Here is an 18,632-nt window from a genome sequence, read left to right on the forward strand (position 1 = left end):
ACCCACTGATACATACATACACATGAATAATCACCCATTAGAAAGGATGTACTGATCCAACCAGTCAGTCCCACACATCTGTGATGTGTTATGCATCATGTTATATGCACACCTCAATATTGATTTTGAGATTTTGCTACTTCCTGTTACTAATGGGCCATGTGCATCATATTTTAACATAAAATATATCTACTAAACCAAACCCATTGATTTCTTGCTTTTGATGAGCTCAAAGATGGGAGTATTGCAAGTGAGTGCAGTCAACCTGCTTAAAAGGGCAGGTTGGAACTTTACATATGATACAACTGTGAGTCTCATAAGTATTTAATTTTTACTATTGTGGGCTGGATATCCCAATGGGAGCATAGTTGAGTTGAGGCTTTGATTGAATGAGGAGCTAACTGCCTTTATGCCCACTTCCTGGACACAGGTATCTGCCTGAAAATTCTCCACAAATAGGCATCTCACCTACAACATTGCTCCTGAAGGGCATGAGCTGACCATGAGACTAATGACCTCTCCAATCCCGAGCTCTGGATTTCTAATTTCCCTCAGCCACCTGGCCACCTATCATGCCTCAGGAGCCCAGCCAGTCCTGCCCCAAACAGTGGTTCTGGCTCCCAACATCCTCAAGTCATGACATCTGACCTCTCATCGGGCTTCTGGTAATACACGTGGTAATTGGACACTAATCAATTTGTATTTACTATAGTGGTTGATTAAACTTACTTTAAAATATTCTCAACATCACACAAACTTTGACCTGTGATTTTCTGGTTTGTCATCCAATCAATGAGTTGTTCAGTGACATTATTTAAGTTCGTTCCATTGTCATGATTACTTCCTTTAGTAATCGTTAGCTGTATTGATGGTAATCTTGCACCCTTATCTTTCTTGTTTTGTTGTATTGTTTAGCAATCAGAAGTCTGAGTGTACAGATTGTTCAGTGTAAAAGGATTATTTGATCACTTATTCAGTAGAACTTTCTCATAATCGAGCAATGTAAGCTCTTAATGTAAGCATTTTTAATTAGTACAATGTTGTCAACGATTTGTTACAGTGAGATCCATGCTCTTAGTGACAACATTTAGACCTGTATTCTGCAATAGAAATTGGACATCAATGCGCCCAAATTCTAAGTATTAAATGGGTGAAAAAAATGTGCAATTTGGAAGGGCAATGCTTGGCATATAAAATTAAAGATAGATTTTCACATGAGTCAGTAGTTAGTTGAAAGGCCAGGAAAAGCACAGAAATTGAGGGGTTTGTCTTTGAAGCATGTGATAAGTAGTGGTGTTGCTCAATAATCTGTACTGTTAGATTCAATCTTTTTGATGTACATGTTAATGAATTAGATGAAAGAATAGGTTGTTCTACATTTAAGCTAGCAGATGGAACAAACAAGCATAGTAATTTGTATGGATGTGAGTAGGAAGTGCAATGAGACGTGGACAAATTAAGCAAACAAACTAAACTCTTAAAGTGAAAATTGCTATAGATCCAGAGGACCATATTAATCATTGCTTCTGTTCTCTTGATATTTTTTGGTGTTACACTGTGCAGAGTACATTTAGATAAAATGTTGTAACTATGAGCTTTGTAAACTATCAGCTAGATTTGTGATCTTTTGATTATTGCTACCAGTTAAATGGCTTGTTACTTATTTCACATATTTCTAAGGGCAGGTGCAGCCTGATTGGAATGATTTAAGAACTACCCTTGCATAACAGAAAGTACCAAATTCATTCATTTTCTTCCCTTCATTGAGTAAGAAGGTAATTTTAGTATTAAATAATTATTGATAGAATGTTATTGGTCATAAATTGCATCCTAATTTTGCAACAATCTCAATTTACCTGAATAAAGTACATGGAAAATCAATTTGGCAGAGGAATACAATAGAATTCTGACTTGCTACCAGTTATTTTCTGGCTGGAGATAAAAGTGAAAAATGCCCACACATGGATTGCCTTCCTCAGTTTCCACACTTTTTTTTATTCAGTTATTTTCTGCTTTTCTATCTAAGCATACTGTGTAAAACATTTCTTTTCAATTTGTTCCAATTGCAATTGACAACAAATCATTCGACCAAATCACATTTTACCCAATCACCATGCCTAAAAATCCTTCAAATTAATTATTAAAGAATCATAGATGTTTATCGTATAGATGGAGGCTATTAGGCTCAACTTGTCTATGCCAGCTCTTCACTGCAGTCATCTAAAAGTTATCACATTGCTTTGCTTGCCACCATTGCCCTGTATTGATCTCTGTTTCAAATATTCACACAGCATTCCTTTAAAGATGCAATTGTCTCTGATTCTACTGCAACTTTTGGCGAAGCATACTATGCTCATCAGTACCATGTATGGATAAATTTTACTAGTTACTCTCAGCAATCACTGATTATTAATTGTAAATTGATGACTCATCATTAGTGACTCAGCAATCACAAGAAATAGTCTTAATTGCTCGATCATATTCCTTTCTTTTAAAATCTCCTTTTAAATATTCTATATTTCACTAGAATCCTCATGTTTAAAGCCTATTCTCATAGAATCATAAATCCTTATTGTGCAGATAAATGCCATTCAGCTCATCAAGTCTGCACCACTCTCTGATGAGCATCCCCCACTGTACCTACCTCCCTACAACCCAGCGGTCCCCATAACCCCACAGTTACCATGGCTAATCCATCTAGCCTACACAACACTGGACACTATGGGGCAATTTAATATGGGCAATCCATTTAACCTGCACATCTTTGGACATGTGGGAGGAAACTGGAGCATCTGGAGAAAGTCTACACAGACACAGGGAGAACGTGCAAACTCCTCACAGACAGTCACCGAAGGTTGATATCAAATGCAGGTCCCTGGCACTGTAAGGCAGCAGTGCTAACCACTGCACCTTCCTGCTATCATAATATAAGTTTCTACTTCTGGCACTTTCCAATTGAATTTATGCTGTCAACTAAATTTGGATTCAATGTACTTTATCTAAAAAGTCTCCAAACTGCAGAATTTTCTATCCATGGGCTAAATAGTGTTTTGTCAAATATGCCATTACTTTTTTACTCATTGTTACCACTTTAACATTTAATTGTATTCTATGCTCCTATTCAAAATACAGAATCACAGATTATTAAGGTGTAGTAGGAGGCTGTTTGGGCAATCGCACCTGCACCAGTTCTTAGAATGAACATCTCAAGTGTGCAATTCTCTTACCTTTTCCTTGTAACCTTGCACATGTTTCTATTCAAATAGGCAATGGGATCCTCTTGAATGACAAGATTGTATCTGCCTTTAGCACAATGCCAGGCAATGCATTTCAGACTCCAATTATTTACTGTATGAAAATATTTTTCTCACTTCATAGATTTTCCTTTTGTAAATTACTTTAAATCTGTGCCCTCTTATTCTCTATCCTTTTAAGAGTATGAACAGTTTCACCTAAATACACTGACCTGACCCTTAATGGTTTTGAACATTTCTACCAACTCTCCTTTACCCATTTCCTCTCCAAGGAAAACAATCCAATGTCTCAAAACTAGCTTCATAACTGAAGTTGCTCATTCCTGGAAACTTCTTCTGCAATCTCTTCGTTGTGTTCATATACTTCCTGAGGTCTGGAAGCCAGACTGGACACAATATTCCAACTTGAGGCTTAACTAATGTCTTATATGAGTTCAACATAAACTCCTTGCTCTTTTAGTTTGTACTCCTATTAATAAAGTCTAGAATAGTGTATGCTCTATAAACTGCCGTGTTCATTTATCCTACTACCTTTAATGACTCATGCACCCAGGTCTTCCCATTCCTGCACATCCTTTAGAATGTTACTCCTTACCTTATAAAATCTCTCCATTTTATTCCTTCAATAATCTATTGCATCATATTTTTGCCACAATGAGCTTCATCTGCCACCTGTCTGTCCACCCCTCCAATTGTCAATTTCTTTTTGAAGTTCTTTACTGTCCTTCTCACAATTTACAATATTGTGCCATCAGAAAACTTTAACATTTCCCCTTGTCTACCAAGATCTAGATCATTAAATTTATATAATCAAGGGCAAGGATCCTAATACCACCCATTGGGAGCAATTATAAATGTTCCTCTACCTTGAGAAGTATCCACTAACTGTCAATCTCAATGGTCTAGCGGTCAACCATTTTTGTATTCATGTTGCTATTACCCATCTTATTCTATGTGCTCTTAATTTGCTCATTAATTGTTGTGCAGCACTGTATCAATTATCATTCAGAAGGGCATGTAACTACACGAATAACATTACCCTAATCAACTCTCTCTGTAACCTCTTCAATAAACTCTAGCAAGATAGGAAAGCACAATTTTTGTGAAAGAAATCCACATTTATTCTTCTCATTTAATGTACACATTTTTCATGTGACTATCAATTCTATCACAAGTTATTTTGTCTTCTAATTTCTCCACAACTGCAGTTAAACTGACTGATACGTTCTTGCTGAATTTATGCTTACAAGCCTTTTTGATAATGTGCAGTTATCAATGTGCAGATTGCAGTTTCCTAGTCTTCTTGCACCACTGCTTAGTCCAAGGAAGACTGGAAGAAATGATAGCCAGTCTGACAGCTTATTCGAAAAGTTCTCCATCTCAACTTTGAGCCCTCCTACTGACTGAATTTCCTCTGCTTTCATAATAGCTTGGTTATCAATTGCTTACCTAGTAAAGATAGATGCAATGAATTTCTCTAATAACTTAACCAGGCCCCTGCTTTCATGTGTAAATCCACTTTTAGGTCCCAAATAAAGCCATTTTTAAAATCACTTTTTTACTATTTTTGTGTCTATAGAAAACTGAGATTCCCTTTTATGTTGGCTGCTAATCTCTGTTCATAATCCCTCTCCATTTCCTTACTTTCTCTTCTACCTACATTTTGAACCTTCTAAATTCAACCAATTTTGCAATTGTATCTATTGTCAAATTCCTATCATAAGCACACTTTATCTTAATTTCTATTTTTTTTTCACTGAAGGAGCTTTAAATTTATTTTGCCTACTTCTCATTTTTAAGTGACTATATCTTGACAGTACTCAAACCATCTCTATTTTGAAAATCGCCCATTGTAGTTACTATTTTTCCTGCCTACTTTTGCCTCTCATTAATTGAGTACAGCTCTATTCATGCCTCAGTGAAGTTAATTCTCTCCATTAATTGTTTATTTTACATTCCCATGGTCACCTCAGCCTTGTGACACAATGATCACTGTCCACTAAATGTTCACCCACTGTCACTTGATCTACTTGGCTGACCTCATTCCCAAGGATCAGATTTAGCAGTACCTCATTTCTCTTTGGACTGAAAACATAACTGCTGTGGAATAATCTCTTGAAAATAATCTCAGAACATTTGCCCCTTTCTGTCCTTTGCATCACCATTACCCTAACCTATGTTTGGAATAATTAAAGCCCACCATCATAACCACTTCATAATATTTCAATCTCCTTGTTATTTCATTGAAAACTGGTTTCTCTACATCTCTTTTTCTAATTGTTGATCTATAGTCTACACTGGATAATGTAATTGAACCAATTTTCCTCAGCTTTGGACCGATCAACTCTCTTCTTGCCCTTCTTTGGAACATTCCCTTTTTTCCAGTAGTACAATGTTCTTCTTAACCAAGTAAAAAATCACACAACACCAGGCTATAGTCCAACAGGTTTAATTGGAAGCACACTAGCTTTCGGAGCATTGCTCCTTCATCAGGTGATAGTCAGATGAAGGAGCGATGCTCCAAAAGCTAGTGTGCTTCCAATTAAACCTGTTGGACTATAACCTGGTGTTGTGTGATTTTTAACTTTTTACACCCCAGTCCAACACCGGCATCTCCAAATCAGGACTCCTTAACCAATACTGACACACCTCTTCCACTTTGTTTTCTGAACACCTTGTTTAGAGTAACATTTCATACCCAGTCCTGCTCTTCCTTGACTTAGTCTTTGTTATAGCCACAACATAATTCCACATTTCAATATATGTCTGTAACTCTCTAATTTTATTTATTATATTCCCATGCATTGGGACAATGGTTCAGAATGTGTTCATTTCTCCCTTATTCTGACACCACTTATTAGCATACTATTCTCTGTTCTATTACTAATGGTCTCTCCCAGCACTTTGTGCACTCGAGTATTTATTTCGGATATTCTCACCTGGTTCCCATGCCCATTTTGATTTAGTTTAAACCCTCACCAAAAGCATTAGCAAAATGCCCCACTAGGAACTATGAAGGAAAGCCCCAAATTAAATGGAATCTACAGCACAGAAATGACCAACTGGCTGAAGTTGTCCATGCTGGTATTCTACGTGAATCTCTTTCCACCATAGTTACCTTTTCCCAACCTATCTACAGGCTCCTCTATTCTCTTTTGTGTGCCTCTCCTGAAATGCTTCATAGAATCATCATAGAATCACAGAACTCCTACAGTGTGGAAACAGGGCATTTGGCCCAACAAGTCCAGACTGACCCTCCAAAGAGTAACCCACCCAGACCCATTCCCCTACCCTATATTTACCCCTGACTAATGCACCTAAACTACACAGCCCTGAAAACTATGGGTAATTTAGCACGGCCAATTCACATAACCTGCACATCTTTGGATTGTGGGAGGATACCGGAGCACCCAGAGAAAACCCGCACAGACATGAGGAGAACATGCAAACTCCACATAGATAGTCGCCCGAGCTTGGAACCGAACGTGGGTCCTTGGTGCTGTGAGGCAGCAGTGCTAACCACTGAACCACTGTGCTGCCCCATGATTTCCACAAACTCATCACTTTCTGTGGAAGGAATTATTCTCTAATTTCATAGTCAATCTGTGAGAAGCTAGAGATATCCATGATAACTTATTCTGCACTCTATCAAAAGTGGAAACAATTTCTGTACATCTACCTGACTAAACTCCTTAATAATTTTTAAAAGCTATATCTGATTTCCTCTTGATTCAGGAAACAAAATTCTGATCTGGTCCATCTTTTCAAACCTATTGTATTGTTTTTATCTGGCCACATTCATAAGTTCAGGTCATCTGTACAGTCTAGACAGAACTTCCACAGCCCCTGAATGATGTTGGCAATGGTTAGTTAGTTGAGAAAACATGATGAGATTGGTAGTAATGTGTTTCTCAATACTGAGAAAAATGTCCAATTCTGCAACCAGGTTTTGAATGGTGAATTTAAAACCTTGCTCGTAAGTGGCAAGAGGCATACTTGGCTACATTGATATCTCTTTGTTATCTGCTCTTGCCACATTGATATTAATTTTCCGATTCTCCCACCCACTGGAGAGAAGCTAGATAAAAATAACCCCCCATATGAAAGTCAGAGTGGTAATTGGTGACTCCAGCTCACTGCTTGCTTCTTCAGGCCTGCCTTAGACATCTCAGGACCCATTCCATAGGCAGTGATTGCCCACAGCCCTATGTCTCTGGAGGTAAGCATTAGACACATGCCAGCACAGCTTCATCACCATGGCATATATCTGACCCACTTATAAAACAGTTTTCCACTTCAATGCTGCAGCATATGGTGGGCTAGCATATTTCATTGCAACAAGGCTGGCAGGGCTCTATGAAGGATGCCGAAGAGCTGGGAAAGCAGGATCAGTCTTTCGAGGAGAACAACAAGGCCATTAATCAATGGCAACATCAGCTTCTGAAAAATTGAGTAATGCAGTATCAGGTGCAACAAGCCAAGCAGGAGTTTATGGACACCTGGGGTTCCAAAGAGTGAGGCAGTAAATTTGTCGTCGGTCAAAGGCAAGCAGTTTCTAACTGTTCTCAGAATCAAGTGCAACTTTTCTTTTTTTTTTCTTCATTTTTGCAGCTGCTGAACAACTTTTTTTAAACATGTGATGCCTTTCATTTAACATTAAGAAGAGATTAGGCTACACTAGACATGATAGAGTCATAGAGTGGTATAGCATGGAAATGGATTCTTCAGTCCAATACTTCCATGCTGACCAGATATCTTAAATTAATTTAGTCTCATTTGCCGGCATATGGCCTATATCCATCTAAAACCTTCCTATTCATGCACCCTACCAGATGCCTTTTAAATATTGCAATTGTACCCACCTCCACCACTTCCTCTGGCAGCTCATTCCATTATTGCCCCATCTTCTGCATTAGAAAGTTGCCTTAGGTATCTTTCAAATTTTTCCAATCTTATCTTAAGCCATTTGTGTAAAGAACTGGCTTGAAGGTAGAAGACAGAGGGTGGTAATGGAAGGTTGTTTTTCAGATTGGAGGCCTGTGACCAGTGGTGTGCCACAAGAATCGCTGCTGGGTCCACTGCTTTTCATCATTTATATAAATGATTTGGATGTGAACATAGGAAGTATTGTTAGTAAGTTTGCAGATGACACCAAAATTGGAGGTGCAGTAGACAGCGAAGAAGGTTACCTTAGAGTACAATTGGACCTTGATCAAATGAGCCAATGGGCCGAGGAGTGGCAGATGGAGTTTAATTTAGATAAATGTGAGGTGCTGCAGTTTGGAAAGGCAAATCTGGGCAAGACTTATATACTTAATGGGAAGGTCCTGGGGAGTGTTGCTGAACAAAGAAACCTTGGAGTGCAGGTTCATAGCTCCTTGAAAGTGGAGTCCCAGTTAGATAGGATAATGTGGAAGATGTTTAGTATGCTTGTCTTTATTTGTCAGTGCATTGTGTTTAGGTGTTGGGAGGACATTGAGCAAGGCACCTTTGACGGACTGTGTACAGTTCTGGTCTCCCTGCTATAGGAAGGATGTTGTGAAACATGAAAGGGTTCAGAAAAAATTTTACAAGGATGTTGCCAGGGTTGGAAAGTTTGAACTATAGGGAAAGGTTGAATAGGCTGGGGCTGTTTTCCCTGGAGCATCGGAGGTTGAGGGGTGTCCTAATAGAGGTTTATAAAATCATGAAGGGTATGGATAGGGTAAATAGATAAGGTTTTTCCCTGTGATGGGTGAGTCCAAAACTAGAGGGCATAGGTTTAAGGTGAGAGGGCAAAGATTTAAAAGGCATCGTTTGAGGGCCAACCTTTTCACGCAGAGGGTAGTGGGTGTATGGAATGAGCTGCCAGAGGAAATGGTGGAGGCTGGTACAATTACAACATGTGAAAGGGATCTGGATGGGTATATTAATAAGAAGGGTTGAGAGAGATAGGGGCCAATAGCTGGTAAATGGGACTAGATTTATCTAGGATATGTGGTCGGTATGGACAAGTTGGACCAAAGGTTCTGTTTCCATGCAATACATCTCTATGACTCTATGCCTTCTAGCTTTGGACTCCTCTACCACAGGGAAAAGACCTTTACTGCTCACTCTATCCATGCCCCTCATGATTTTTTAAACCTCTATCAGGTCATCCCTAAGCCTCCGATCCTCTAGGGAAAATAGCTCCAGCCTATTCAATATCTCCGTTGTAGCTCATCGCGTCCAATCCTGGCAACATCCTTGTAAATTTTTTCTGAACCAGGCTTCACAACATCCTTCCTATAGCTGAGAAACCAGAATTCAATGCAGTATCCCAAAAGTGGCTGAACCAATGTCCTGTACAGCTGCAATCTGACCTCCCAACTTCTATACTCAATGCACTGACCAATAAAGGCAAGCAGACAAACAACTTCCTCACTATCCTGTCTAAGTGGGACTCTACTTTCAAGGAACTATGAATCTGCACTTCAAAGTCTCTTTGTTTAGCAAATTGCCAGGACTGTACCATTATGTGTATATGTCTTGCCCTGGTAGCATTATTAAAATACAGCGTCTCACATTTATCTAATTAAACTCCATTGCCACTCCTTGGGGTAAGACAGGGTTCTAAGATGTGATGGGTAACTCTTGTAGTTTGGTTTCCTTCTCTATTCTTTCTTCTCTTGGTCACAAACTCCCTGCAATGGATTACTGGCCTTGGACTCAGTACAGACCCAGTGAGATGGCCTCCTGGCCTGGTGTGGCAATCGCTCATGGTCCAGTATGACCATCTCTCAGCCCGGCATGGCAGTCTCTCGGCTGCTGTGGTCTCAGCATGGACGTCTGGTCTTGAACTGATCCCTCAGAGTACAGTTCCACTGTGGCTAAGTACTTAATGTTGAAAATTTCAGCTTTATTTCTTTACTTTCTAATTAATATTGACAAGGTCTGAAATGTGTAACTTTCAGCCTTACTTTGTATGTTTTGCACTATAGTATAATTATTGCAATATTTAATTTTTAACTTTGGTCTTTCTTTCTCCCTTGTTAATGGATTCTGGAGTTAGGTACTTGTATCTAAGATCATACCTTGGATTGTGAAATTATACAGTTTTAACTGTACACTTCAACATTTGTACTTGAGTACATGTACCAATAAAATCATAACAAATCAAATCAGTTTTACCAATGTGCACTTGTCTACACAATGAAGTGTCAGCTATTCCAGCCACGTGACTACAGAAGTAGTTTTATTTCTAATTTCCTTCTCACACATGCATTGTGAAGGCAACTCCTGGCTGGTAGCACTTGACTAGTACTCAGCTGGGCTTTGAAACTGGCATCAGGATTCCTGGGATGTTCCGCCATTCCTCAGCAAACAATAGTGCGAGTGGATACCGTGGAGGCATGGCACATAGTTAATGAAATGAGTTATAGAGAAAGGTGTTAGAATACCTGTTAGGGTACAAGAAGAGTAACCCTTCATGAAACTTGCTAAATTGACACTTTGCCTATTTCAGGGGGAAATTTAGCCCTTTGTGTTGTTTGCAAAAATTCTTGGGTTTTCATACATTTGCATAGTTCAAAATTGCACTTCCTAGATCCAAGTCAAAATCATTGATAAATACGGAGATGAAAAGCAATAGAATGCTCAGTGCTCTATAATGTTCAACATTTCCCATCTGTGTAACGCCCAGTACTTTAAACCTTTCTTTATTGTCAATCAATTGATAGTTCCTCTTTTTCATTGTATGCTTCAGCCAATGCATTATGAGCAAAACCATCAAATAGATTTTGAAAATTGATATAAACCTCACTATTTTGGTCGCATACTGAATTTACTTCCAGCTGAGAGGGACCGTATTGTTGAAGAGGAGAGTGTGAAACGGACTGTTAAGCTAGAAGAGATACCTGTTAGGAAGGAACATGTGTTGGACATTTTGAACAACTTGAGGACAGACAAGTCCCCCGGGCCTGACGGGATATATCCTAGGATTATGTGGGAAGCAAGAGAGGAAATTGCAGTACCGTTGGCAATGATCTTCTTGTCTTCACTGGCAACGGGGGTGGTACCAGGGGACTGGAGAGTAGCGAATGTTGTGCCCCTGTTCAAAAAAGGGAATAGGGATAACCCCGGGAATTACAGGCCAGTTAGTCTTACTTCTGTGGTAGGCAAAGTAATGGAAAGGGTACTGAGGGATAGGATTTACGAGTATCTGGAAAGACACTGCTTGATTAGGGACAGCCAGCACGGATTTGTGAAGGGTAGGTCTTGCCTTACAAGTCTTATTGAATTCTTCGAGGAGGTGACCAAGCATGTGGATGAGGGTAGAGCAATGGATGTAGTGTACATGGATTTTAGTAAGGCATTTGATAAGGTTCCCCATGGTAGGCTTAAGCGGAAAGTCAGGAGGCATGGGATAGAGGGAAATTTGGCCAATTGGATAGAAAACTGGCTAACCGGTCGAAGGCAGAGAGTGGTGGTAGATGGTAAATATTCAGCCTGGAGCCCAGTTACAAGTTGAGTTCCGCAGGGATCAGTTCTGGGTCCTCTGCTGTTTGTAATTTTTATTAATGACTTAGATGAGGGAGTCGAAGGGTGGGTCAGTAAATTTGCAGATGATACGAAGATAGGTGGAGTTGTGGACAGTGAGGAGGGCTGTTGTCGGCTGCAGAGGGACTTAGATATGATGCAGAGCTGGGCTGAGGAGTGGCAGATGGAGTTCAACCCTGCCAAGTGTGAGGTTGTCCATTTTGGAAGAACAAATACGAATGCGGAATACAGGGTTAATGGTAGGGTTCTTAGTCAGGTGGAGGAACAGAGGGATCTTGGGGTCTATGTACATAGATCTTTGAAGGTTGCCACTCAGGTGGATAGAGTTTGTAAGAAGGCCTATGGAGTATTATCATTCATTAGCAGAGGGATTGAATTCAAGAGTCGTGAAGTGATGTTGCAGCTGTACAGGACTTTGGTTAGGCCACAGTTGGAGTACTGTGTGCAGTTCTGGTCGCCTCACTTTAGGAAATATGTGGAAGCTTTGGAAAGGGTGCAGAGAAGATTTACCAGGATGTTGCCTGGAATGGAGAGTAGGTCGTACGAGGATAGGTTGAGAGTTCTCGGCCTTTTCTCGTTGGAACGGCGAAGGATGAGGGGTGACTTGATAGAGGTTTATAAGATGATCAGAGGAATAGATAGAGTAGACAGTCAGAAACTTTTTCCCCGGGTACAACAGAGTGTTACAAGGGGACATAAATTTAAGGTGAAGGGTGGAAGGTATAGGGGAGATGTCAGGGGTGGGTTCTTTACCCAGAGAGTGGTGGGGGCATGGAATGCGCTGCCCGTGGGAGTGGAATCATTGGCGACCTTTAAGCGGCATTTGGATAGGTACATGGATGGGTGCTTAATCTAGGTTAAAAGTTTGGCACAACATCGTGGCCCGAAGGGCCTGTTCTGTGCTGTATTGTTCTATGTTCTATGTTCTATGTTCTAGATGTTGGAAGCAGGTACAATTACAACATTCAAAAACCACCTGGATGCATACATGAATAGAAAGGGTTTACAGAGGACCCCCAATTATCCGAACGAGATCAGCGGGCACTATTTGGTTCGGATAGTCGATTATTTGGTTAATCTTTATTGGTCAGAGTATTGAGTACAGAAGCTGGGAGGTCATGTTGCGGCTGTACAGGACATTGGTTAGGCCACTGTTGGAATATGGCGTGCAATTCTGGTCTCCTTCCTATCAGAAAGATGTCGTGAAACTTGAAAGGGTTCAGAAAAGATTTACATGGATGTTGCCAGGATTGGAGGATCTGAGCTACAGGGTGAGGCTGAACTGGCTGAGGCTGTTTTCCCTGGAGCGTCGGAGGCTGAGGGGTGACCTTATAGAGGTTTACAAAATTAGGAGGGGCATGGACATGATAAATAGACAAAGTCTATTCCCTGGGATCAGGGAGTCCAGAACTAGAGGACATAGGTTTAGGGTGAGAGGGGAAAGATATAAAAGAGACCAAAGGGGCAACATTTTCACGCAGAGGGTGGTACGTGTATGGAATGAGCTGCCAGAGGATGTGGTGGAGGCTGGTACAATTGCAACATTTAAGAGGCATTTGGATGGGTATATGAATAGGAAGGGTTTGGAGGGATATGGGCCCTGTGCTGGTAGGTGGGACTAGATTGAATTGGGATATCTGGTCGGCATGGACAGGTTGGACCGAAGGGTCTGTTTCCATGCTGTACATCTCTATGACTCTAATTAAATGCCTTTCCTTTGGGGCTCAGTGTTTTTAAAGTCTTGCTCCCCATTCAGGAGATTGCAGAAACGCACAGTGCGTGAGGCCCCGCACCCAACACCACCCACTGCCCCTGTCCAACCCGGCCCCCCGCCCCCCCAGCAAAAAGTATGAGAGCCCCCGTCCCCCAGAAACCCATCCAATCCCAATTCCCCGCCCCCATCCAACACCGACCCCGCCTGCCCCTGCCCCCACCCCAAACCCTGCCCTTTGCCTCCAACACTGCCCCCAACTCCATACAACACCGTCCTCACACACCGCCCCGCTCCCCCCTCATCCCATTCAACACCACTCCCTGCCTGCCCCTGCCCTCCAACCCCATTCAACACTGGCCCCTCTCTGGGGCAGCCGGACTGGACACCAACAACAAGACTGCTGCTGCTGCCTTTGTGGGGTAAGTCTTCAAATAACACCCAGACACACACAGCCACAGCTACACACACAACTTTTCACTGCAATATTTTGACAGGTTCCATGTTTGCCCTGTATAGGACAATGTTGGAGCAATTATCTGGGGAAGAGGTGGGGTTAGGGTACACCCCTCTGTAGAACTCCAGGGAAAGTGTGGGGAGAGAGTGAGGGCGGGAGGTCAGTCACTTAGAAATGGTGCCTGTTTGATCACTGTAAACACAAAGTTGTGAATACTGTTGGAAACACGTCTTCGATGTAATGTTTCCATCGGGACCTCAAGATCTCTTTCGGACAATCTAGTTTTTGGATAATTGGTATTCAGATAATCGAGGTTCCTCTGAAAATGGATATGGGTTAAATGCTGGCAAAGGGAACTAGACCAGTTTGGGATATCTGGTCGGCATTGATGAGTTGGAACCAATTGTCTGTTTCTGTGCTGTATAACTCTATGACTGTTCTAATTGGTCATTTCTTCAGAAGCCTGTGTTGCATTTGTCAAAAACAACTTTTCTTTTAACAAATCAATGCTAGCTGTCTTCAATTATTTCATGTTCATGATTGCTTAGAAATTATCCCTGTACTTTGGTTATCTAGGCTACTTTTCATTCTTGAAAAATAAGTGTCACCTTGACTAGTCTTCAGTCCTGTGTTCCATTGTTAGGGAACACTGAAAACTGTGGCCATAGCTTCCAGGGACAAACTACTGCAGATGCTGGAGTCTGTACTGAAAACAAATGCTGGAGATCAGAGCAGGTCAGACAGCATCCATGGAGAGAGAGCAAAGTGAAGTGTGAAGGTTACAGCATTTATGCCATAGTTTGGGAGGGTGAGGGTGGGGGTAGTAGATGGAGAGTGCTGACGGAGAAAAGATATTGATAGTTCTATCTTAGGAACAGGACTAGGTTATCTAAAACATTCAGCCATTCAATGTATTTATGGATGATACTCAACCTTGCTCCATATCTTTGCTCCAAATCACTTCATATGATTGGCTAGAAAGTAAAAGTGTCAACTCGAATTTAAAAACAACAATGGTCTCATTCTGAGTCATCATCAAAACAAAAATGACTGTTTAAGGAAATGTAGTTCATAAAATAGTTCCTAATCGTAACGGAGATACTTAACAACACTTCAAAAATATAACATCAGTCATATACCTGTTGACCAACAGTAGTTATTCTTCAGATTGCTACTGAAAACCCAGTTACATCTATCTGCAGTGGAAGAAAGTATTTTTTCTGTTGTTTCAATGGTATGTTAGCAAAAAGGGGAGGATTTTTGCAACATCAAATGATTCCACTGATGATCTGGCAGTGAGGGTGATGTTGGTTTTGCAGGCACTGAATTCCACAGCGCAGCCTCACAAAAGAAATGAATGGTAATTCACAACACTTCAGGATTTCTGCATTAATCTGGTTTGCACTAAATCCTTAAACTTGGGTTAGTACCAGAGGGATAGTACTGAGAGTCTGCCATCAAAAACTTTGCAAATTCAAGGCTATTACTGTCTTTCACTTTATTTGCTACCATGGATTTTCTTTATCTGAAATATAATTTTTTATTGAATGAGGCTGTTTTAATTATTTTCAGTTACTATTATTTCAGTACAATTGATACATTTCATTTTGACTCGGTGGCATATAATAGTCTATAATACTGAACTAAACAATTCATTTATTCATTTATTGATTAATTCTGATATTACAGATTGAAATGATCCATCACTTGTACATTAACATTTTAAGTTTAATCATTAACTCAAACAAATGATCAGCCATGGAACTCAGGTCAGATCATTCCTGATGCATTTAACATGCCAAAACAACATAAACATATTATTCAGTTGTGTTAATTTAGAATGAAATGGTTTGTATTACTGTGCCAATGTTACTCAATTTGCGATTTCCAAGTTGCCGACTTGGCCACAGGCTGTTAAGGTAGAAATAGCTCCAGCTCTTACCTCTGAGATCTTTAGTTGGCCAAGAGCCAAGCAGACATGCTTGGCAGGTGTACTCATCAAACACAAACTCATTTTCCTTACATGGGGTACAGGTCCAGCAACAGCTTACCTCACCTTTCCGGATCACCTGTTCAGATTAACCAGAACGTTAGACAAACATCATGGGTCATTGGAATTGTTTTATCAATGAAACATTTTCATATTGTTCTTCTGAATTAACTATCTAATTTGTTGTCACCGAGATCCATTCTGATACTATCATTTCCAATGCCTCAAGGATTTGTTTGTGAAATTTTAGTGTCTGAACAGTGAACTGTGCTACATTTAAATGAAGAGATTCATGGGATTTTCTGTCAGTATCACACATCATCAAACCTACTGCAGTGTAAGTACATTATAATAGAGCACAAGTACATAAATTTGGAACTAAACTAATTGCAATGCCACCGTACCATCTAAGACTACTGAGTAGGTACCACAGAAAAGTAGTTAACTGCATTTTGTTGAATTTTATAACTGTTCTTGTTTTAGCTGGGCAATAAATAATGATGTAGTTTTCTTCCTTCGCAGCAAACTTCTGGACATTAAATGTTTTTTGCATGGGTAATCTAAAATGGAGGATGGGAAACATTGCCTGCTGTAACAGTTACTCCTTTTTTAAGATATTTTAGATGCTGGAGGTGATTTCCTCGAATTCCAGGAGCAGCAATTACTGTTTTATATGCTGTTGCATTGTTTTGGAACCTTGGAATAAAAAGTCAAAACAACAGAAGTTTTAAAAGGGTGAAGAACAGGCAAAGGAAGCACATGATGATGCAATTGCAGGAGAGAGACAGAGAAAGAAACTGACACCAGAGTGAACCTGCACAGGACTGCTGTTGCTGTTTGAACTCACGTATCGTTGGACATCGAAGTGCATTTGGGAAAATGAACAAACAATGAAATTCACAACTGATCTTGGAGGAACTGTTTGGCAAAGTTCACAGCACAGAATGAGATAAGTTAATTGTTTTAAGTGGCCTACAGAAGGTTTGCAGTAGTGAGTAGAGTAGGTTTTTTCTTGATTGTATGTTTTTTGAGATATGTCTCTTGATTAAACTTAAAATATAAGCCGTAACTATTAATCTAACCTGGGACAGAATTTTGTAGAGCAATAAGACGGTGTTATTTTCTGGGTCTGTAGATTGTGAAGGAGCAAAAATGGCCTTTAGTAGAGTGATATGTGCTTCTTGTCAGATGTGGGAGTTTAAAGACAGTTTAAGAGTTACTGCGGATTATATCTGCAATAAGTGCTGTTGGCTGCAAATCTTATAAGATCGAGTGGATCGGTTAGAGAGACAGTTAAAAGCGATGAGGAATTTGCAACAGCAGCAGTATGCGATGGATGGCAGTTATAGGAAGGGGGGGAAAGTCTCAGATACAGTCACATAGATGGGTTAACTCTAGGAAGGGTAAGAGAGGTCGGCACCTAGGGCAGGAGTCTTTTGTGGATATACCCATTTCAAACAGGTATGCTGTTTTGGAAAATGTAGGGGGTGATGGATTCTCAGGGGAGCGTAGCACGAACAGCCAAGTTTCTGGTATGGAGACTGGCTCTAATGCAATGAATGATACACCAGGTTCCAAGAGATCAATTGTGTTAGGGGCGGTTTCCTCCCACAGTCCAAAGATGTGCAGGTCAGGTAAATTGGCCACGCTAAATTGCCCGTGGTGTTAGGTAAGGGGTAATGTAGGGGTTTGGGTGGGTTGCGCTTCGGCCGGTCGGTGTGGACTTGTTGGGCCGAAGGGCCTGTTTCCACACTGTAATGTAATCTAATCAAACCGATGTTTCTGTGGCCAACAGTGAAAAATCAGAATGGTGTGTTGCTTCCCTGGTGTCAGGATCTAGGGTGTCTCAGAGAGGGTGCAGAATGTTCTCAAGGGGGAGAGGGGCCAGGAAAAGGTCATTGTCCACATTGGAACCAATGACATACGAGGTGAAAAGGTTGGGATTCTGAAGGGAGATTAAAGAGAGTAAGGCAGGAATTTTAAAAGGAGGTCCTCGAGAGTAATAATATCTGGAATACTCCTGGTGCTATGAGAATGTGAGGGCAGCAATAGGAGGATAGAGCAGATGAATGTATGGTTGAGGAGCTGGTGTATGGGAGAAGGATTCACATTTTTGGATTATTGGAATCTCTTTTGGGGTAGAAGTGACCTGTACAAGAAGGACGGATTGCACCTAAATTGGAAGGGGACTAATATACTGGCAGGGAAATTTGCTAGTGCTGCTTGGGAGGATTTAAACCATTAAGGTTTTGTGGGGGGAACCCGGGGAGATAGTGAGGAAAGAGATCAATCTGAGACTGGTACAATTGAGAACAGAAGAGTGTCAAACAGTCAGGGCAGGCAGGGATAAGGTAAGACTAATAAAATAAATTGCACTTATTTCAATGCAAGTGTCCTAACGGGGAAGGCAGATGAACTCAGGGCATGGTTAGGAACATGGGACTGGGATATCATAGCAATTACAGAAATATGGCTCAGGAATGGGCAGGACTGGCAGCTTAATGTTCCAGGATACAAATGCTACAGGAAGGATAGAAAGGGAGGCAAGAGAGGGTGGCATTTTTGATAAGGGATAGTATTACAGCTGTGCTGAGGGAGGATATTCCCGGAAATACATCCAGGGAAGTTATTTGGGTGGAACTGAGAAATAAGAAAGGGATGATCACCTTATTGGGATTGTATTATAGGCCCCCTAATAGTCAG

The 18,632-nt window shown here is 40.7% G+C and overlaps 1 protein-coding gene across 9 annotated transcripts in view; it reads right to left on the reverse strand.

Annotated features, from left to right (window-relative positions):
- Nucleotides 1–18,632, reverse strand: part of grm5b (glutamate receptor, metabotropic 5b) — a 573,540-nt gene that overhangs the window by 99,135 nt on the left and 455,773 nt on the right. For all 9 annotated transcript variants that reach the window (XM_072577762.1, XM_072577758.1, XM_072577763.1 and 6 more), the window contains exon 7: nt 15,882–16,008. In XM_072577762.1, coding sequence (XP_072433863.1) covers nt 15,882–16,008 — 127 coding nt within the window. The remainder of the gene's footprint in view (nt 1–15,881; nt 16,009–18,632) is intronic.

The sequence above is a fragment of the Chiloscyllium punctatum genome, chromosome 9 (assembly GCF_047496795.1).
Source record: "Chiloscyllium punctatum isolate Juve2018m chromosome 9, sChiPun1.3, whole genome shotgun sequence".
NCBI classification, from domain to species: Eukaryota; Metazoa; Chordata; class Chondrichthyes; order Orectolobiformes; family Hemiscylliidae; genus Chiloscyllium; species Chiloscyllium punctatum.